Here is a 22733-nt window from a genome sequence, read left to right as displayed (position 1 = left end):
CACACACATATATACACACACACACACACACACACACATAGATATATATATATATATATATATATATATGCACATAGATATATATATATATACACACACACACACACACACACACATTTAGATTCAATCACTTATTGGTGTGTTTCGAATAAGTGAAAAACCTTCCATTTTCAATTTAATGGCATTTTGAATTAGGTTAGGGATTTAAAAAAAAATACATTTGACATTTTTAATAGCATTTTCTATTTCTTTAATGGCCCATTTGTTAATTGAATGGCGTGTTTTTGAGATAAGTGAAATAGGTCTTCCATTTATTTTATTTTTTTTAGACTGAAGATTTTACTCCAAAAATATGAATCACATCATGTACACATAAAAAACATACTAAGGGAAAAAAAAATCTAAATACAATAACTACAACTTGCAATCAGGGTGTATTACGCTCTAAGATAGAGTAAAGAGTTCAAGTGTGGCATGAGAGGACATTGTGGGGAAACCGGTGACAAACGTATGACGTACGGCACGGTCACACTGACGTCTGCTTGTAGTTGGTGGTGTCGAGGACCTTCTTCCCGCACATGGCGCAGATTCCTGAGGAGATCAAGGGACGGCGCATGTGAGAGAAATCACAGAGGAGGCGGTGTTGCTGTTTTTCAACATCTTTTAGGGTAAGAGTCTCGGGACAATGCGGGATTTGTTAGGAGTCGTAATTTACACTGCGCACACACAAACTTGTGGGCGCGACCGGCGCACCAGTTGACACCACATGCCCTCCAATTTGGATTTAGGCCATGCGAAGTACGACGCACAACGAGCCCATCGGCAGCGATTAGTAGAAAAAAAAGGCTACAGCGTTACAAAATGTCTGGATTCTGAATGAATACTATACTAATGTTTTGTTTTGGTTGAGCAATTTGGAAAGAAAAAAGATGGTAAAAGTCCTAATAATAACAAAATGCATGACTAATTGGGGGGAAAACACTTATCAGTGCGGTCTGCAAGCTTCGGATTCTCTGCTCGCACTGTTGGGTCAAAAATATGCGACGGTGCGGAAACATCCGTTATGTTGAATCATTTGCACGGAAAACAAAGTAAAGTTTGGAATAATATGAAAACATACGACCAAACGGGAGGAAAACAAATCAGCATGGTCTCACGGCTGTGAGGCAATTCCGCTTTGGACGCTCTATTCATGCCATTGCATGGAAAATACATGCGTAAACCTCAGTTATGTTGACTTGTTTGAAGGGAAAAAGACTACAAATTCTAATTATCAAAAAATACCACACACAAACAAAAACATTCATAAAAATAATTGACCTTGGCCTCCAATACTTTTGAAGGGCACTGTACATTTGATTACCCGTCAGAAATGGTTTTCATTTATTCTTTTTTTTTTTTTTTTTTTTTTTTTTAAAAAGGGAAAGTCTTCAAAGGTTAGCGCACTCCATTTTTCCTCAGCTGCTTTGGGCCATGGTTTAAAAATCCGTTTGACACAATCAATCAAATCACTCCTTATGCTCAGGGACAAACGGGACTCTGTGATTCCCAATGATTTCTTGACCTTTTCACATTTTTTGACTGGCACTTATTCATTGGCATTTTTAATTGAACAACCTTTTATTTTATGACGCTGCGGCAAGTTGAAAAGTCCAGCCATCCATCCATCCATCCATTTTCTTCGGCTTATCCAAGGTCGGGTCGGTGGGTCACTAGCTTTAGTAGGGACGCCCAGACTTTCCTGTTCTCAGCAACTTCATCCAGCTCTCCCAAGGGGATCCCGAGGCGTTCCCAGGCCAGCCGGGAGACGTACTCACTCCAGCGTGTCCTGGGTCGTCCCCGGGGTCTCCTCCCGGTTGGACGTGCCCGGAACACCTCACCAGGGAGGCGTCCAGCACTCATCCTAATTAGATGCCCCACCTGCCTCATCTGGCTCCTCTCAATGTGGAGGAGCAGCGGCTCTACTCTGAGCCCCTCCCGGATGACTGAGCTTCTCACCCTCTCTCTTTTTTCAACATACTAAATTGGACAATCGGCTACGAACAATCGATTAAAGGTGATTATTAAGCCCATTCCTACTGCTGACACTGCAATTTTTTTTTAACAAGGGGGGGGGGAAAAAAGGGATACTGCGGTTTTAAAATCTCTTTTTCAATGTGGATTAAATATGTGGTTGAGAGCGTGCGTAATGCATTGGGACCAAAAACTATTCTGCCACAGGCAAAAACGATGAACGAGCTCCATGAAAAAGCTCTTCAGAGCTTGGGCGCGATGGACCAACCTTTCTTGTAAGCGCAGCCTTGGCAGTAGTGCGATCCCGACTGATGGACGGAGCTCTTGCAGATGCGACATGTGGCGAAGCCGGTCTTGCTGTACGGGTCGAACCTGAAAGGGGGTTTGTGGGGACGAATCACAATGAGTTGGAAAAATGCCTTCTTATCGGTTATTGAATGCTGATAATAAAGCATTGTTTTCTGCAGACATCTGTAAATCTGTAGCTGACACGCTAGGGTTCTTGTTCGTCTCATTGAGCATTCTGCATCTTGAAGTACGGGAAAGTAGCAACAGTGCTGAACTTTCTCGTTGATCGCCTGCGTGGGATACGTTTCAGAACCCCCGCCATAGCTGAGAGACCATTGGCGTGGGCTGCAATCAGATTCTGACGGTATGATAAATTGAGCAAAAACAGTGGTTTTGTGGTATCACAGTATTGCAAATACAGCTCTGAAATGTATTATTTTTAACTGTTTGGATAAATGACTTCCCCCCCCCCCCAGTGAACACAATCCATTTGACTTTTAAACAACAATACATAGAATAAGTGTTACGTCAGTGAACGTAAAAATAAAAACAATTGAATTGTAAATAAAATCTAAATTTAGTGTAACAGTAAAATTACTTATTTCTGAGGAAAATAGTAGTTCGCAGCTCTTCTCAGTTTTGTAAATTAACATCAGACAAGAAACTAGCTGATATTAGCGACGATAGTTAGCTATGTTATCGGCCTGTCGTTTTTATTTCACCAATTGTAGGCACGCCAACTCTCGCGGCTGGTTGCAAACGGTCAGTTCAAGACAGCGTTACATTAATATATCAACATGACATGAAATACGTCGAAGAGTGATGAGTGGCGCTCCCGTAAATGTGATGGACATGGAGAAAAGCTGTCGGGCTCACTGTCTGCTCACGCCAACGACAAAAGGGGAGGGGTCTCGTCACTTTGCCTGCACTAATGACTCAAAAAAAGAAAACGGCTCATTACCGCTGATGACAGTTTGAACCTGTGACTTTTTAAAACTTAAGTATACTGTGAAAGCAATGCCAAGAGTTTTAGCCCTCCCACACTCAATGAAACCACTACCGCCACCTGGTGGGTGGCGTGAGACTTTGGCAAGTCTTCCTTTGGGTATCTGGTGTAAACATTAAATTGTGCACAAATGACATTACAAGTCCCTCGGCTACTAGAAATACAACGCTGTTGACGCGATACTCACCTGGCTTTCTTCGAAGTCAGGAGCTTGTTTTCATTACGCTTGCGGCCGCCGCTCTCTGGAACGACGAAGGAAAATATATCATGCCACGTTACAGGTGACTCCCCACTCACAGCGAGAAGCCACTAACCAAAAAAGATTTGTAATTTCCAAAGTACAGACAAAAAAATAAATAAAACATGCGGATGACCTCAACCTGGATGACTTCTACACTGTCCACAGGCGTGATACCTGCATGTGTAACCTCCATCTTACCTATCGTATTTCGAGCTCCGTCCTTCCAAGTGTCCGGGGTGATGACTCTCCCCAGCTTCTTCTCACCTAAAACAAAAACAGACGAAGTCACACGCACCAGCTAAATTAGTGACAATACAACAAGAAATAGGGACTGTTTGACACGATAGCTGTGTGAGCTTCAAATGACCGTACGTCATTCAGGAACACAAACTTTCAGCTCAAATTTGACGAAAGACAACCGTTAGCTGAACTTACACTTTTCACAGACCATATTTCCTTTTTATTTGTGGCGGTGCTTCCTTTAAAGTTATGGAAATAATCCGTTATTTCACTGAAGGCCTACTCTTTTACGACGCTAAATTATTAGTGCTATTCTTGTAAACATCCGGTTTTTGATGACGCCGACGCATCGGATTGGTCAAATGCCGCAAAATTCCGAAATATTATTGGCTAACAGCTTTGTGGTTAGTAACGATGAAAGCAGCTGATTCCAGTTTAAAATCGACTTGTTTTCCGAAGCATTTTTTATTTAATTCAATAATTATTTTCAGAAAAATATAAACAAAACATAGCGTGCTAAAACACAGGAACACAAAAACGCGAGAGCGCTATGGTCGTAACTTCCCGTTCATAATGACGTCAACTCATCCAATTTGTCAATGTTGCGAGATTCCGAAATGTGATTGGTTAACGGCTGTGTCGTTCAACATTAAACGAAAGCAGCTGATTGTGATTTAAATCGCCTTCTATTTATACATTTTTGTAATTCATTCAATAATCATACCCCCCAAAATAATCAAATATTTAAAAAAATAGCAAATCAATAAGAAAAAAAAGGTCGAACACGGTGAACCCTAACTTCCGATTCATGAAAACGTCTACTCATCAGATTGGCCAAATGTGACGAGTTTCTAAACTGTGATTGGTGGAAGTATGCGCAACTCCATATTTACGGAAGTGAGGCGCAACCACCCATGGACGTTCTGACTCTGTTCGGTCGCGCTTTATTCGCAATTTAAAGCTCTTAGCCGCACATTGTGGTCGTCGACTACCATGTGGGACCACGAGATCCGAGCCATGGTGAGCACCCACGCCACCATCGCCCTCTCGGTGCTCGTGGCCACCGTCGTGCCCGCGGCTCTCGTCCCGGGCTTCTCTGTCTACGGCACCCACCTGCTGTGGATATACTCGGTGTCCGGCGCCGTGGCCGCGGTCAGCGTCGCCTTCTTCTGGCTGCTCGGCATCTCGCCGCCGACCAGGAAGCACACGCTGGGATACAAGGTCGGACAACACACGGTCAAGAAGACTATATTAAAGCAGACATAGTTTTCCTTTTTTGGCTCCAAATTCCCCAATGATCAAGAATGAAATTGTAAGATTGGCCGGTATTAGGGGGGCGGGTCTGTCATGCATCGTGCGAGCTCTAATCCCACCCCAAATACTGCTGAGACAATGGCGAGCCCTTTTTTTTTTTTTACTAGCGTGACGTCGCGCGGGTTGTGTCGACTCGTGGAAACCGAGACTAGATTGTGGAAAACAAGCGAGAGAGTCCGAGATAATACACGTATTTACTTTTGTGACGCGTGGACAAAATCTCCAAAAACAAACCCCAAGCTCCCAACAACAACATAACGCAATCAAGCAAGTGTGCTTTCAAGAAGTCAATGTCATTATCTCACTTAACGCAAGACTGCAACAGATCAATAACATTTCCATTCATTCCTTTGATGGGTGGGCAAGGACTCCAAACACATAACTATTTGGATACAAACACGTTCAAAAAGTATTATTTCAAGTGAATGAATGATTTTGACGTCTTTGTGAAGCTGTCCAGGTTGATTCGTTCCTGCTTGTACTTCTTCCTGTCCTGCTTGTTCTTCCACACTGTGATAGTTCTCTATGGAGCTCCGCTGATCGAGTAAGTGGCAAAAGAAATAATGACACGTACAAAACTAAAATAGCCTAAAACTACCCGTGGATTGTGATTTTTTTTTTTTTTTTTTTTTTTTTGTGTGTGTCTGCCTTGCAGCTCTGCTCTGGAAACCTTCTCTCTGGCCGTGCTGCTGTCCTCGCTCACCACGCTCCGGTGTCTCTGCATGCTCGGCCCCAACCTCCAGGCTTGGATCCGGGTCTTCAGTCGTCACGGGTCAGTATAAAAAAAAATAAATCAAAGAATTCAACCCCAATGTCAACGGACCACTGCGTTTAAAAGAGACAAGAAATATAACAGGCCTGCCTTGCCTGCCTTTGATTCACAGAGCAATGTCCGTGTGGGACACTTGCCTCCAGATCACGGTGGCCTTGACGGTGCTGGGCGCATGGGTGGGAGCCTTCGCGATACCTCTGGACTGGGGCAAGCCGTGGCAGGTCAGCACATGCCTGTCGAACCCTCGTGGAGTCACACCTCAAATTAATGGTCTCGGCGAGGGCTTTCTAGGTCACGTTACCCTGTCCGTAAAAGCTCGTGGGGCGGTGTAATGGTGGTAAAACATGTTTTCTTTCTCACCACAAATCAGCACCAGAACACCACAGCCACCCTACACTTTTGCTGGCAACTGCCCACCCCGCTCGCCAGTCACTCATCCCCCCCCCCCTTTTTTTTTTTTACTTTTTCCATATACCATAATATGACATAAAAACTGTCCTCCCTTCGTTGCTACCTTACCCCCCCCCCAGGTTTGGCCTATATCCTGCAGCCTGGGCGCCATGTTGGGCTACCTCTCAGGGCTGGTTGCAGCACCGGCGTGGATTCGCTACCATCGCAAGCAGCTCACCTACAAGTGTAAATGACGGACCAGCCTAATTTTCCACGCGCCGCTGCTGTATTCCTTTCACTGTTCCCCGCTATTTATCCGGATTCCAGACACAAGGATGTCACCAGTTGTCATGTGAGCCACCTTATTTTGTACTGTCACTTTCACATGAATAAAAAGCCTCGCGTTAGTTGTCGTACACTCTCATTCGCTGCCTCCCGTGTCAGTCAACAGGTCAGGCCACGCCTTTTAAAGCCACACATACACTCAGTCACAAATACTGCTGTACCATCGAACGTGAGGATGGCGATTCCAAGTGCACATAAATACCTGCACCTCACATTTATGTTTTGTATGGGTATTGTGAATAAAGTTTTTGAATATATATAACCAATGAAATAAATATTCCGCAGTAAATGGGTTACAGTAATTTTAAGTCACTGTAACATGAATATTACCATTGCCCTTGAATATGGGAAACAAAACTACAGCACTTATATTACTTTAATTGAATCATTTAAGTTAAATACAAATAGCACCTTAACATGTTTTAAAAACAAACTGTTCTGAAAGATTAAATGCAAACGTACTCGGGCAGTAAATCTTTCATGTACCACTAGAGGGAGCCCGCATACCACTAGATACTTTATTCATTCCATGAGGGAAATTAGATTGTCAGAGCAGCAATTTTCACACATACACTCGTGACTCGTAATATAGAAACAATCAATAAAGTAAAAACTAATACAGAGAGCAACATTGAGGAAGAATTAAAATACATTTAACTCCAAGAAAAAAATAAAAAGAAACAAGAAGTCACATGTTGATATATGGTTAAGTAACATATGTACCGTGTGAGCAAAGAACGCAAAAGAATCAGCGTTCTGATTGTTATGCTCAAGAGACAAACTCAGGAAGCACAATCATTGTGGCGCACACACACATTACATACAGTATGATATATATTACCTGAAGGTGCCGTGATGAATGCTGGCCTTTTTTTAAAAGCACCAATAATCTCCCACCACCCCACCCCTTCCTCCTTCCTCACATCCTTAGGCCACCTTTTTGGCTTTTCAAACTCTAACCCACATTTAAAACCCTACTTTGAAGCACTAACCTGAAATTCTCACCCTGACTTGAACCCTGACTTCTTTCCCATTCTTGGTCGATGTACACCATCAGCTGTTCAACAGTCCGGGGTCTCCGTTGTCGTATTTTACGCTTCATAATGCGCGACACATTTTTTAATGGGAGACAGGTCTGGACTGCAGGCAGGCCAATCTAGTACCCGCACTCTTTTACTACAAAGCCACACTGTTGTAACACATGCATAATGTGGTTTGGCATTGCCTTGCTCAAATAAGCAGGGGCGTCCATGAAAAAGAAGTCACTTGGATGGCAGCATATGTTTCTCCAAAACCTGTATGTACCTTTCAGCATTAATGGTGCCTTCACAGATGTGTAAGTTACCCATGCCATTGGCACTAACACAGCCCCATACCATCACAGATGCTGGCTTTTGAACTTTGTGTCCATAACAGGCCGGATGGTTCTTTTCTTCTTTGGCCCGGAGGACACGACGTTCAAAATTTCCAAAAACAATTTGAAATGTGGACTCGTCGGACCACAGAACGCTTTTCCCCTTTGCGTCAGTCCATCTTAGATGAGCTCGGGCCCAGAGAAGCCGGCGGCGTTTCTGGGTGTTGTTGACAAATGGCTTTTGCTTTGCATAGTAGAGTGTCAAGTTGCACTTACGGATGTAGCACCGAACTGTATTTACTGACATTGGCTTTCTGAAGTGTTCCTGAACCCATGTGGTGATATCCTTTATACATTGATGTCAGCTTTTGATGCAGTGTCGCCTGAGGGATCGAAGGTCACGGGCGTTCAATGTCGGTTTTCGGCCTTGCCGCTTACATGCGGTGATTTCTCCAGGTTCTCTGAACCTTTCGGTGATATTATGGACTGTAGATGATGAAATCCCTAAATTCCTTGCAATTGTACGTTGAGGAACATTGTCCTGAAACTGTTCGACTAATTTCTCACGCACTTGTTCACCAAGAGGTAAACCTTGCCCCATCTTTGCTTGTGAATGACAAAGCTCCTTTTCTACCCAATCATGGCACCCACCTGTTCCCAATTCGCCTGTTCATCTGTGGGATGTTCCAAACAGGTGTTTGATGAGCCTTGTCTTTTTTGCTACCTGTCCCAGCTTTTTTGGAACGTGTTGCAGCCATAAAATTCTAAGTTCATGATTATTTGCTCAAAACAATAAACTTGATCAGTTTGAACATTAAATATCTTGTCTTTGTAGTGTATTCAATTAAATATAGGTTGAGAATGATCTGTAAATCATTGCATTCTGTTTTTATTTATGTTTCACCCAACGTCCCAATTTCATTGGAATTGTATGTAAGCGACACATTTTTTCCTTCCACTTGGAATCCTGTCCCTTTTGCCCCACATTTGAATTATACCAATACCAATTAGTCCATCGTTGCCACGCCTCAATGTGTCCACCAAATCCAATCTGACCTCACGCTGTTAGCTCCCTTTAAGTGGATTTTTACGAGAGAGAGTACACGGGTGGACATCACATCTTAAAGTTAAAATTATGGCTGGTGGATTTGTGGACAGGCGTCTCAGGTGGGAGAACGTTATTTATTCATTATGTTCCGGAGGCGAGCAGAGGTGATTTGTCTCTCCTTAGCTTCGCTGTTTCCAGCATCACGTTTGGCTGGAGCCCAAGCCCTAGCCCTACAAGCCAGTTTCATGAAATTTGGTAGACACGTCTATCATGAGTAGATCCACAAAAAAGTAATTGGAAGCCATGACCGAAAAGACATAGGAAGTCTGCCATCTTGGTATGAATTTTGGACAGGGTCCTGCAAAAACAAACTTTGTCCAATTGCCGCCGAAGAAAGACATTCAGCCCCTGGAACCAGTTTCACATAGAGCAGCAACATGGAATTTGATAGTCTCGTCTATTGTGAGTCAACCTACAAAAAAAAGTCTTAAGCCATGCCTGAAATGACTCAGGAAGTCTGCCATTCTAGTTTTCTTCATTGCGTGCCAGTGGAAAGTTACGATTTAGTTCTTTAGAGTGGCCCAGGTGTTTGGTAGACAGGTCTATCACGAGCAGACCCACAAATAAGTCTCAAGCAGCCATGCCTGAAAAGAAACATCAAGTCTGCCATTTTGTTTTACAGCGGCCATTTTAGGGTCATTTTGGCTATTTCCAGGGCTCCTTTCAAGACTAACTCAACCACAAAATTCTTTGAGTTGAACCGTCAAGAGGTACACTTTCCAGAAGGCTCCATCCTCGAGATCCTCCATCTTCCTCATTCACGCTCTTGCGTCACCACAGCCCACTTGAGCAGCCCTTGTTTTGCGGTAACAATGGCTCCCTTTGTTGCCGCCAGACAGGAGAGCTGCGCGACAACATGTTTTCTGTGCGGTAACACGACACTCCAACTGTTAATGAAGCCTGGGGAGCGCACACAGGAAGCAAACAAGAGAAGGAGGGCGAGGCGAGACAGCGGGGTGTGAGGAGCACGGAGGGAGTGTGAGATGACAGCTTTATAAAATGGAGGATGGGTGAGACTGATCAGAAGACGACCAATGGGAAGCGCAACCTCGCTCAGTGTCTTCTCGGTCACTTCCTGTCTTGTTTTCACTTCTTGTCTGTACAAACAGGCAGGATTTTCATTTGAAGTGGAGGCCTTTATTTAGAACTGCGCCACCTTGATTTATGGGTTCCCCAACATACGAGTTTTTCCAATTGCAATTCGTCGCTCTATCAATTGTTTGCTTTGTGTCGTGAGCAAAAACTTGGACTTAATGTACATGTACGCTTCACACACACACACACACAATACTGCTCAAATGAAGTGGAAAAAAATGTGAAAAAACAAACAGTGGACTCTTTTCACCAGAAAAAGAAATTGCGTATCTAGCTTTTTTCATTCTTTAGTAACCAGCAGGGAATGCTTTGAATTGACCAAAAACACAGGTGTCTGACCGAGAAGTAGGGGAAAAAACTAAGCTTTTTGGTGGAATAAACATGTCAAACATAACACTAAATTTGACACTGGTAGTTCTTACTTTTGTGACACCTCAAACTACACCCACTCACCCTATGGCTCAAGCTGAACGTCAGTCGTTTTTTTTTTGTTTTTGTTTTTGTTTTTTAAACACGGCATCACCATTCTGTTTACAGGCAGTTTAGTTTTACTTCTGCGAGGAATGCGGAGACATGAAAAACGCATTGATTAAATTTGACCTTTCTCCTTACATCTTACCTTGCCTACGTGTTGTCTATATTAACTCAATTTATAATGCCGTGCATCTTCACTCACCTTGCGCTTTGTGCAACAAATAACACATTGAAAGCATAATCGATAAGTTGCAGCATGTACCACTTTCAGCTAGCCGTCATTGAATCAAACCTATTCACCAGTGGTGTGAATTGCAATAAAGTAAATAAACAAGAAGCGACATTTCCCACGCACAGAGCTGAGCAGCCATTGTTTACCGAGGACCGAGTCGCTAAATTAATTCAACAGAGACCACCTGTTGTTCTTTAGCTGCGTTACAAGCTCGGCAGAAGATCAATACAAACATCACGGGCGACTGCTCACTTTAAACCGATGACAGAGAGCGAGAGAGAAGAAAAGCGAAAGTCCCACTTAGGAAGAATTTTAAAATAAACAAAAAAAAAAGGAAGAATCCGGCACCAGTGGGGCCGATTGACACGCAATCATCATTGCACCGGACTTTTGCTATATTAGTCATCCAAACTGATCTAAGTGCAAGAGGACTCTGCATCTTTTTGCACAATTGTCAAAAAAAAAATGTTGTACTGGCATTACCGGATAACTAGCAACCCTTTATTGCTCAGTGACTGTTTTTCTCAATGTCTTTATGTCTCAAAAGTGTTCTCTGTCAATTGACTGTCTGTTGTCGTACTAGAGCGGCTCCAACTACCGGAGACAAATTCCGTGTGTGTTTTTTGGACATACTTGGCAAAATAAAGATGATTCTGATTCTGACCTGGGACGGGTGGTCATCATGGCAGAAAGCGAAAAACTCAATTACGAAGCTACTGTATGTGGTGAAACGCACAGGTCCTTTTGGTTTGAAGGTGCCGTTATCGGGAATTTCGAGTCATTTTCAGGTCATAACTGAACTGACTCTACATTGGGAATTTACTCAATTGCCACCAAATTTGAACCCAGTATAGATCTTTTCATAATGTTTTTTTAAACAATAGACGCTCGGGTACTTTTGGGTGGCAGCAAAGTGACTGACTACCTTTGACTTGAACTGAAACAATTGCAAAACCTTGTGTTTGGGGTTGTGCCGCCAGATATAAAAATCAGCAAAAGGGCTAGGTAAATCAATATTTCAGCAGAACCTGTTAAGTGAGGAGGATAAATCGAGTACATGTAAATAGTTGTGAAGAGAAGATCGCAAGACTGTCAAGCAGTGTAGTAGTCACCAATTTTAAAAGGGACATACTGGGGGGTGGGGGATCTCCATCATCAGATTTGTGGAGAACATTTTCTCACAGGTAGTATGTATAAAATGTTTGGCTGGCTTGTCTTTTCGTGATTTAGCAAAACATAATGACTAGCCTGCCAGCTAACACCAGATCTACAACAATATCTATTGCAGGGTCAAAAGAGTACATCTGTTTTATTAATCCAAGCAACAGAAAAGTCAATTAATTAACCAATCCCCCAGTGGTCACTGATCATGTTAACCACATCTGAAATTTCACGTTTTTTTTTTTTTTTTTTTTTAAATTATTCAACTTACCTCAAGAACCCACGCCGTAAAATGGAAAAACTAGACAGCCACTTTAGTTAAAGTTGTCAATCTTTGGCCAATTCCAAAAGTTGTACTTTAAGACTCCTGCGAGGGAATTTAGCCAAATGAGCCCAAATAGGAATCAGGGCTATGAGACAGATGTAAGGAATGACAACAAGGATTTATTTGTTTTTCCTTACAATTTATTGAATTAAATATTTTTTTTTTTATAAAAAAAAAAAAGACATTTTTTTTTGTACGAAATAAATTGTTAATTTTTGAGATTTCCAAAAGGTATCGCAGAGGGGAAAATGGAGGCTCATCGTTGCGTTGACATACTGACATGTCAACAGCCGTTTCCGCCAAGCGGTACGGTTCGTCACGATTTGGTACGGTTTCATTTTTGGCAGTCTTCCAGTGTCAATAACACGGCCCCCGTTGTCGTTTTCTGCGAGTTCATCGCAATAATATTCTAAACCGTACTGAAGCGGGCCGCTTGGCGGAAAACGTGGCAAAAAAAGTGTCGAGTGAGAATCTGGTTCGCGAGCGTCTGTCACTTGTTTTTGGGCTGGGCGGCGATGTAGAGCGCCACCAAGCAGTAGAGAGCGCCCCCTACAGTCAGGGCCATGGTGGTGCGGTACAGCAGCCGGTCGGGGACGCCGCGCTTCAGGTGAACAGGGATGCCGTCAGATGTCTAAAATATACGATTAAAAACAAACAAAAAAAAGTTTCTTGGCTTGAATAAAAGAAATGTGTTGCAATTAGAGTGAAACATCAATAGTCAAATTACTCTTGTTATTGATCTCTCCGTTCCCCGCGGTGGTGCGCTTGTGATTGATTCACGAGGGCCAAATCGAAGGGAAAACTGTACCGAAATGTGTTGCTTTTCGAAAACACAATTACCTGGAATATCCTCTGGAAGTCAGGCACCTTGTTGGTCCCCATGTACTCCACCACGGGTCCCGCTTCTGACACCACTTTGGTGGGCGTGGCAAAGATCATGGAGGACGATTCGGCCGGCACGATTGGCCTCAAACCCTGCACAATGAACGCAGCGCCAGTAAGCCACAATGTTTATCGTACATGTGATAAGAAAGGTTCTCGCTGTGTGTGCCATGCACATTTCAGCCATTTAGCTGTAACAGATTCAAGCATGGGTTTTATCTGCTGAGCGGGTTGCAGGTGTGACCCATTGACCCATGCTTAATCTAGCTGTTACACAATTAGTGTTATTTGTTTACATCCACATATGTTTTCATGAGTTAGTGCTTAGAGGAACAAAATCCTATTGGTTCAGAATATGGCCCATTTTTTTAAGAGCCCAGGGGCAGTATCTCCAGAATAAAAGGTGTGATATTACAAAACTAAAGTTGCATTTTTCACTTCACTTCAACTTTGACTTTAATATCATCATATCACAATTTTATCTTGGAAAGATACAACTTTATATTTCTAAGATTACGAATATTTACCATGACAAAATACATCTAAATTGTAAATATTACAACTGTTTTGGCTTGGAAAAAAACAACAACACAATTCTCGTATTTTCTTGAGAATAGGCCGCTTTTTCATTCCTACTGCATTTAGGGGTCGACATGGCAGTTCTGTTACTTGACGTTAGGATTTTTTTTTTGGGGGGGGGGGGGTCCTTGGAAAGATTTCTCCCTTGTAAAGGGTGAGCAGAACCAAAAGTTTGATAACCCTTGCCCCTTAAGACAATACTAATTGGGCACCGACTTGCACCCTGGCAAATTGGTGTATTAGAATCATACCAGTAGAACTTGCATTTCTTCACCTTTCAGACAGACATAGCTGGCACAGTGCATGTTCACACAGCCGTAGCGGGTTTGCGCATTCAGATAATTAAATGCTGGGTGACATCACCTGTTACCTTCCACATAGGACAGACGGCTGTTAAAAAAATTAAAAAGTCTTTGAGCCAAAAAGGAGCCAAAAATGACTTCTTTTATGCCGTTGACACTGAAATCTAAATCAATCTCCTCAGCCTGGGGAGGTGACCGAATTATGAGTGTATGTAAGCAGATGGTGTTCAAGCAGGGGAATTCAATGTGGCACACAGACATGTAAGTGTGATGAAAGAGTATTTAAATTTGACATTTTGGGAGGGAGGGAGGGGTTACTTAACTAAACTTCAGAAGCACATATTTTATTTATTTTATATTTATAGCAGTAAACTAGGGGGGGGGAAAAACATCAGCATCCATTTTGTTACAATACAAATAAGGCCACGCGGTACAAGAGGGCTTCTACAAGTACAAGATAAAACAGGCGAAGAGGCTTTATTAAAAGGTCAAATATGACAAGGACACATCTGGTAGGTATTGAATTTGAAATCACACAAAGGCCATGTGATGAGAGATAACATTTACAAACAAAAGGTAGAAGGAAAAGGTTAAACGGGGGTCTCTCGTCAGGATAGAATGATGAATTGTCTTAAAGTGTATTTATCCTGCAATAAACCCAGCAGGCTATTTTACAAGACAAATGTGGGGGGTGGAGGTGCCCCAATAGGTAAAAAATACGAAGTTAATCATGCTATTTCAGCCTAAAACACAAAGGTGGGTCGCGAACAGCATATTTGTGAATACAGTTATAAGCTTGTATACAGCGTGGTTTGTCGAAGAAGTTGCATGATTTTACGCAGGCGAGGACGCAAACGAGGCAGGCGGTATGAAGGTCACCGACAAAATTGACCGTCCGTCTTCTCACACGCCGACTTCAGAGCTCACCTGGGGGGCGTAGGCCGTCGACGGAGAAGACCCCGCTAGCTTCTGCGTGATACCACTGAATTTGTAATACATTTTTTGTTCGTGGGAAAACGACGAGCAGACACGCTTGTCACAACAAAAAAAAAAACCCGGCGAAGAGGTCTTCCTCCTTCCAGCGTCCAGGGAAAATGACGTCATGGTCAGGTGACTCCAGTCTGCCGTTGTCATTGGAGAGCCGAGACGCCACCAAAAAAACCCTAAAAGATTTTTATTTATTTTATTTATTTTACAATAAAACACAAATAACCTGACTATAGTGTACTTTTTCGATAATCTGTTCATTTATTAAAAAATAACATCCACAGATACAGCACAGTACAGGCAAAAATATAGAGGTACGGAAGCCGGAGGTTTTACAACATGGTTTGTCGGGGTTTCTTCATATTACTGCAGTAGTGTCATTTTGTGAGTGCATTCTACAGTGAAAACCATTTTTTTAAGCACAAAAGTGTGCATAAGTCAAAATATTTTAATTAAAGTTCGGAATTGATTTACAATATTGTAAACCATAACAAATTTATAAAATAGTAGATAAAAAAAACTATAAAACTAAAACTATTACCAATAAAATAAACACACAGCTCCATATCACTGGAATAATGAGAAAATTATTGACCTGTGGAGCTTATAAAGGAATTGTGTCTAGTGTCTGTGTGTGCATTAAATTTGTTGTTGCATTTAGCAGAATAATCCACCTCTTAATACCACCACTTCTATCATGTCACAATTATAGAAACCATATATAAAAACGCAATGTAAAAGCAAGCAACCCACCCATTCCCTGGAGCAGTTTTGATTTTTTTCTCGAGTAAAATGACAAACACAAAAAAATCCTCAACTGAGATTCTGCTTATAAAATGTATTAATATGTGCAGAGAGAGTAGTTGTTACAAGTTTGGCTCTGACCTGGAAGCTGCCAAAAGACGAATGGGAATTTCATGGAAGAAATATTACATTTTACGTTGTAAATATATCGGTCACTCCATCTTACTGAAAGTGTTTCGGCCAGAAAGTTTTGAAAAATGACGGCTGCATTGATTTGTTGACATCCAATTTCAGCTCTTGAAGGTGCAATTTGAAAGAAATAGAGTACACAGCACAATTCTCAGCCATTGCTTTTTATTCTTACAAAACCATTAGGATACATCACAATTGGCGAAAAAAGTGTTTGGCGCGAGGCTATTTGCTGGACCATTGATACCAAAATACAGTACTGATTATACTCTTGTCACATTTATGCTACTCGAAAAGCACATCGAAAAAAAGTACAGCGATGAAAAGGATATCGACGTGGGAAGAGATGAAAAATTGACACTTAAATACAAAGAGATGAACTCCAGTCTGATCTTTGATTGATGTCGACGGCGAGGCGGGAGACTGCGGTGTGGGGTGTCAGATTGTTTTGTTTGGAAACATATGAGGCTCCTCATTAAGCAGCCAGTCAGCGTGATTCATGGAACCTCACAACCTTCGTCGGCGTGCATGTGATGTCATTTTTTTCACTCACTTTGCAATGACGGTTTGTGTGTGTGCGTGTGTGTGTATAAGTGTGTGTGACTGCATGTGGTGTATTTGCGTGCAAACACACACAAATCAACGGCTTCTATGATGGGCATGCCACAGAAGGAGGGTACTGTGGAGATGAGAATACAAAAAAACGCTTCCCTCACTCGTATTGGCACACGAGGAGAGAATAAACACACGCACGCACACGATCTATTTCTTTGTTTTTAACCTTCACGTTACATCTCCTTTTTATTGTTTAAATCTGCCAAATTCTGGTTCCGCCTGACGCATCTCTCTATTTCATTATTTGAGTTTCATTATATGTGGCCTCCTTCCGTCCTCGCCTCTCTATACATGCTTAATGCATCTAGGTCAGACATCAATCTTGTGCACAGCCCCTGACAAAGTGAATGGCTGAAGGCCACACCACGCACACACATACTCTCTCACACACACACACACACACACATTGTTGTTACCATGTCGACAACGTGTAAACAACCATCCGCAGGGACAACTGGATTGGTCTGGTCTTCAATAAATAATTATTTGTGTGCTTCTGAGGGGGCACGCTTGCACTATAGCAGGCCATTTGAAACTGACTTGAGCCAGATTTCCCCCTCTATTTCTAGTCATTCTGTTTATTTCTATTGTGAAAGGGGGTGGTTATCGTTTACTGCCACTGACGTACATATCCGTCAAGTACGTTTTTCAACAGGTAGGCATGGAAGAGGGTCTCACCCAGCTTGTCTGTGAAATTCAGGTTTGTAAAAAACATCGTAATGATTGACAGATACCTGTAGATGACGTCTTTGCATCGGTTTGGATTTGAAATCAGCACAGCTTTTGAGTTGAAGATAAAGATTAGGGGGTGAATCTCGGTATGTCATGTCGATAATGACGGGGAGAAATATAAATGTGTTGGAAATCAGACACGTTTCTGACACTTGAATTGTATTTAAATGTATGGTATAAACAGAGTAGCAGTAGGTAGTAGAAAGTGTGTGCCGCGATCGTGCGAAAAGATGACGCAGTAAATCGCGTGAATGATGAACACCATGTAAAATAGCCGCTGACATACAACTCAAGCCATGCGGTGAGTCATGTTCTTCTGCTGATTACTAAAGAAGGGAAAAAAGCCAGAAACGAACTTTTTCATTCTGTTCAAAGAAGAGAGTCTCTTCTTTTTTTTTGGGTGGGTTTGGTCCTTATATTGTCAAAAAAGAATCTGTGATTGAGTCAGTCAAAATGGTTTAAAAGGCTTTGAAAATGACTGGCATCGCGTTACAACAATCGGACGGCATGTCTCGATGGTGCGTGTGCATGCCGTGAACATTTTTTTCTATGTGGATCATTTCCAGTCGTTCCGATTATTTCTATTGTGCAAGGTGTCCAGGGCAAAAATGTTCACTCATTTCCAGTCGTTCTGATTATTTCTATTGTGCAAGGTGTCCAGGGCAAAAATGTTCACTGCAGCATTTCCGCTGAGAGGCTGCGAGCGTACCTGGCCGAGCGCAGTCTGAGTTCCTGGTAGCACTGTACAAAACTGTGGTAGATGAACGTGATGGGCAGCGCCAGGAGGACGATGCCGCTCACCACGCACATCCCTCCGAGCACCCGCCCTCCGACGGTGATGGGGTACACGTCCCCATAGCCTACCGTCGTCATGGAGATGATGACCCACCAGGCGGCGGCGGGAATGCTGGCATAGTCCTGGTTGCGCACGCCCAGGTCCAAGCCGTGCTCCAGCAACTGTGCCAGGGCGCTGTAGATCGCCATGGCGACGCAGACAAACACCATCAGCATCACCATCTCCCGGTAGCAGCGCCGCAGCGTCAGCCCCAGCGTCTGCAGGCCCAGGAAGTGGCGGGCCAGCTTCATGAGCCAGAACACTCGCATCATGCGCAGCGCGCGCAGGAACACGCCCGCCACCCCGAGCCCGGCGCCTGGCACGCCCGCCCGGGCCATCGTCATGGTGACGTAGTACGGCGTGATAGCCACCACGTCGATGATATTGAGCGGCCGCCGGAGGAAGTCCCACTTGTCCCGCGCCACCAGGAAGCGCAGGATGCACTCCGCCGTGAACCAGCCGATGCAGACGGCCTCCACTATCCTGTAAACAGGAAATGAGAGACACATTAGCTGCTATGGCGTTGAGACAATCAGTCTGCCGGCTAATGATGTGATAGCAGGAAGTGGAAGATGAAGGACAAGAAAATTGCCGGGATTTGAGCACAGCAGGAGTCAAGAGGGGACGGAAAGGGGGCGGGGGGGGGGGGGGGGGGGGTAGGGTGACACGTTCCCTGGCGCGTAATTACTCCATTGATTAGATGGGCAATTACAAGTGAATTACACCCAGCGCAAGCACACAAGCAAACCCAATTAGGCCAAACGGCATCACGGCGTCGCACAAAAAAATGCGCCCACTTGCAAGTATAAAGTTCATGTGCAAATACATATTAATGAAATCAATATGTCGGCACATTTAAAAAAATATTTTTGTCAATTTAAGTACAGCGTAAATGTCTGATTTGTGCATTTTGTTACAGTAGCTGACAATATCAAATATACTTTTTAGGAATAAATTTTAAAAATCCCACATTTGATGAACATTTCAGCCTACTATCTACTGTATTTGAATGTTGGTCCTGAATTGAAGAGGTGACTAATTGGACATTTAGCATCGTCCATGTGTTTTGAGGAGAGATTCCCAACCAGCGGAACGATCCAATTTCACCTCAGTGGTCAGATGTTTCTCATGTGAAATGGGTGCTGGGAAACACACGTTTTCCCCTGCAGAAATGAATTGCTCCCAAATTACCTGTGCTCCTCCACGGTGTTTTTCTTGGCAGTGTCCCAGTCGGGCAGCGTACTGGCGCACAGCATGACCATGGACACGATGACGAAGACGACAGACACGGTGGCCAGCAGCTGCGCCCCGAGCGACGAGTTGGGCTCCTCGAACGCCCTGCGCGCCCTCTCCAGCCACTTGCCGCGCTCGGTGAGCTGCATCACCGCCACCGGTTCGCCCACCAGACTCCGGGTCTCCTCCCCGGAGTCCACCACCTGCTCGGACAGCCCGACTTCGGACAGCCGCTCGTCCAGGCGCTTCTGGCAGCAGGCGTCCAAGTGCGCGCTCTCCAGCCCCCAGTAGAGCATCTCGGCGTAGAAGGACAACTCGCACACGCCGGGCACGAAGCGCAGTTTACCGGAGCGCACGTAGAGCATGATGAAGACGAAAGCCTGCGCGTGGCGGTCGAAGAAGAACTCGTTGCGCTCGCGGTCGTAGTCGTCGCACAGCTCCAGTACTTCCTTCTCGGTGGCGCACGCGTGGAGGCGGCTGACGCGCCTCAGAGGGAAATCCCGGATCACGTCGCGGGTGAAGGCGTAGCGGGTGCCCCCGACGTTCAGCACGCAGATGCTCTTCCCGAACTTCATGGCTCCTTCCTTCCTTCAGCGACTCCTTGCTGCTTCCATGGCGGATCCTGGGACACTTGCCTGGCGGGCGAACCTCCCCGTGCTGCTGCCTCCCCCCCCCCGGGGCGTGGTTGGGCTCCGAGCGGAGTTGGAGTGAAGTCGGTCGGTCGGTGGGTGTTGTTGCGCCCCTGCTGCTCTGCCCTCCTCTCATGCAGCCCCGGAGAGGACTCTCTCTCTCTCTCTCTCTCTCTCTCTCTCTCTCTCTCTCTCTCTCTCTCTCTCTCTCTCTCTCTCTCTCTCTCTCTCTCTCTCTCTCTCTCTCTCTCTCTCTCTCTCTCTCTCTCTCTCTCTCTTCGTCTATATACTGGATGTGCGTGTGAGCCTCGTGGGTTGCCTTGAGATACGAGGGTTCGGTGAGCGTGACCACGCTCCCCACTCAAAACACCCACCATCTTTCCCAATCGAATGGAAACGCCATTAATCTGTTCCAGCGTCCCCGCCCAAAAGAAAAATAGAACAAAAAGGTGTTTTCATAAAAAAAAAAAAAAAAAAAAATTATAATATTGTGCTTTATAAAAACATACAGTAATTACAAGATTAAATAGAATGTAAAGAATGTAACCGTTTTTGCCACATTGCATCAGTTCAATGTACATTGAGCTACTCCTTCTGGTGTGTGCACTTTGGCCACCTCGGGGCAGTATAATACAGCTAGTCAAAACCAGTCGCAGTATTACGGAAGATAAATAATATATGCCTGTGAGTACCGTAATGTCTGCATGTGTTGGTCCATCGTTTGTGTTCCAACATCTATTGCTTAAAGGGTTATAACAAAGCGAGACTGCTGCAATTACTTAGCCCATCTGTGGCATTTTTGCATTGTTTGTTAGCATGAAGCGTAATGGATTTATCTCAAGCGATGCAGTTGTTTTAAATGCAAAATAAGCAATTCACTTTGTTTTGTTTAGTTAGACAGTAACCTTCAATCGAGTGGCATTAAACAGCTCGTGGGGTGGCGACAATAGGGTTGTTGTTCTTGTTTCCAGGCGTGGTTGGTGAACAACCATCCTGCATACAAACCGGTTTTTCACCTGTCTGATAGCAAAACATTATCTTTGGAGGCGAGACGTGATAACATTGCGTGGCTGTTAGATTTATTATTTTTTTTTTTTATCCAATCAGATTTCAGCCTATACCTGTTGCCAGGTGAATCTAATTTCCCTAGCAATGTAGTAGCGCTAGCAATGAGACTGTTTCTTTAATCAGATTTCAAATTCATCCTACCTGAAACTCAGCATTATTCTCTTTCAATTGTTATTTTATTCATGTTGCAATGCATACATGTGTACCTAACAAAGTGTCCATTACATGTGCACAATGGATATAAAAAGTCTACACACCCCTGTTTAAGTGCCAGGTTTTTGTGATACAAAAAAACAAGACCAGGATAAATCATTTTGAAGCTTTTCCCACCATTAATGTGATCTTTAACCTGTACAACGCAGTTGAATTAAAAACATATTTTCCAGAGGTAGTGAGGAGAAGCGGTACAGAAAATGGATGGATGGATGGAAATACAAATAAACAACTGAAATGTAGTTGCACAAGTGTGCACACCGTCTTATAACTTGGATGTGGCTTGTGTTCAGAATCACCATTGACATTCAAATTTATGTTAAGTCAGTGCCTCTGATTATCCCCAAATGACTTCAGCTGTTCGAGGAGGCTTTTCTTGGCATTTATTGAATTTTTTTTGCTTTCTCGCAGAAGCCTGAAGGTTTTCTGCTAAAACTGACTCCTATTTGGAATTGTTCATAATTCCCTCCATATTGTCTCAGGCCCCAGTTCCAGCTGGTATTGTATATAACTGACAGCAAAAAGTTATTTGTTGTGCGTACTTTTTAAAACTTTTATTCAAGTATAGGAGTTGCACTTGAGTACTTAAGAACATTTCACAGTCTGTACTTTACGTACTGGAGTTGAATCAGTACTTCTGCGTTCACGTACATGTACTTCATTATTTATATTTCTAGCAACTTTCACTTTTACTCCTCTATATTCCACAAATAAAATACATTTACTGTGATACATTTCCCCTAATCTTCTTCATTACTTGTTATTACAAAACAAAACCACAAAAAAAAATAATAAAATAGTTTGTTGCGGAGCGATGACAAGATGAAAGCTTCTGCTCACACAACACCTCCAGCAAACAGATGATGCCCAAAACCCCCACAATGGTGAACTCCAGGGTACGTATAGGAAGTAATACAATACAATAGGAAGTAAATTCAACAAATCTAATAAATAAATACATAATTGGCACCCGTGTTTACCACATCCGCCTCACAGTTCTGAGGTTGGGGGTTTGAATCTAGGCTTTTAGCCTTACATGTGGACATAAGCGCAGCCAATTGCAGACACTATGACTTTTACTCAAGTAATAAGGTGACTTACTTCTACCAAAGTTCTTTTGTATTAAGAAAATTGTACTTTTTACCCAGGTATTGCTTGAAGATACAGTACTGCCTGCCCACCGCTGGGTTTCATCTAGAACGATGCACTTCATTGTCGTTACTACTCCTATTACGTGTCGTGTTTGGATGTGTACTTACGTGTTAGTGCGCGTGCGCGTGCCCGCCGCCTCCCGACGTCATCATTGGGGTTTTTTTCGGGTTGCGACTGTATTGTGACTGAAGGCTACTGTGTGAACGCCAGGCGGG

The 22733-nt window shown here is 43.5% G+C and overlaps 4 protein-coding genes across 4 annotated transcripts; 1 reads left to right on the top strand and 3 right to left on the bottom strand.

Moving 5' to 3' along the window:
• Positions 1-299: 299 nt before the first annotated feature.
• cript (cysteine-rich PDZ-binding protein) lies at positions 300-4313 on the bottom strand. Its single transcript, XM_061755881.1, has 5 exons — positions 3984-4313; positions 3747-3812; positions 3495-3549; positions 2282-2385; positions 300-591 (listed from the first exon to the last, which is right to left on the bottom strand). The coding sequence occupies exons 1-5, from the start codon at positions 3997-3999 to the stop codon at positions 527-529; spliced, it is 306 nt and encodes a 101-aa protein (XP_061611865.1). The 5' UTR covers positions 4000-4313; the 3' UTR covers positions 300-526.
• A 348-nt stretch (positions 4314-4661) lies between these two features.
• Positions 4662-6671, top strand: pigf (phosphatidylinositol glycan anchor biosynthesis, class F). Its single transcript, XM_061755879.1, has 5 exons — positions 4662-5009; positions 5555-5646; positions 5758-5874; positions 5987-6095; positions 6405-6671. Exons 1-5 carry the CDS (start codon positions 4782-4784, stop codon positions 6516-6518), a joined length of 660 nt encoding a protein of 219 aa, XP_061611863.1. The 5' UTR covers positions 4662-4781; the 3' UTR covers positions 6519-6671.
• A 5805-nt stretch (positions 6672-12476) lies between these two features.
• LOC133469159 (cytochrome c oxidase subunit 7A-related protein, mitochondrial) lies at positions 12477-15214 on the bottom strand. The gene is made up of 3 exons (XM_061755880.1): positions 15049-15214; positions 13199-13333; positions 12477-12989 (listed from the first exon to the last, which is right to left on the bottom strand). Exons 1-3 carry the CDS (start codon positions 15118-15120, stop codon positions 12849-12851), a joined length of 348 nt encoding a protein of 115 aa, XP_061611864.1. The 5' UTR covers positions 15121-15214; the 3' UTR covers positions 12477-12848.
• Positions 15215-16199: 985 nt separating this feature from the next.
• kcng3 (potassium voltage-gated channel, subfamily G, member 3) lies at positions 16200-22703 on the bottom strand. Its single transcript, XM_061755981.1, has 3 exons — positions 22626-22703; positions 19415-20492; positions 16200-18706 (listed from the first exon to the last, which is right to left on the bottom strand). The coding sequence occupies exons 2-3, from the start codon at positions 20029-20031 to the stop codon at positions 18061-18063; spliced, it is 1263 nt and encodes a 420-aa protein (XP_061611965.1). The 5' UTR covers positions 20032-20492; positions 22626-22703; the 3' UTR covers positions 16200-18060.
• Positions 22704-22733: the final 30 nt, after the last annotated feature.

Source organism: Phyllopteryx taeniolatus, chromosome 19, assembly GCF_024500385.1.
Source record: "Phyllopteryx taeniolatus isolate TA_2022b chromosome 19, UOR_Ptae_1.2, whole genome shotgun sequence".
NCBI classification, from domain to species: domain Eukaryota; kingdom Metazoa; phylum Chordata; class Actinopteri; order Syngnathiformes; family Syngnathidae; genus Phyllopteryx; species Phyllopteryx taeniolatus.
This window is presented reverse-complemented; position numbering and strand designations above follow the sequence as displayed.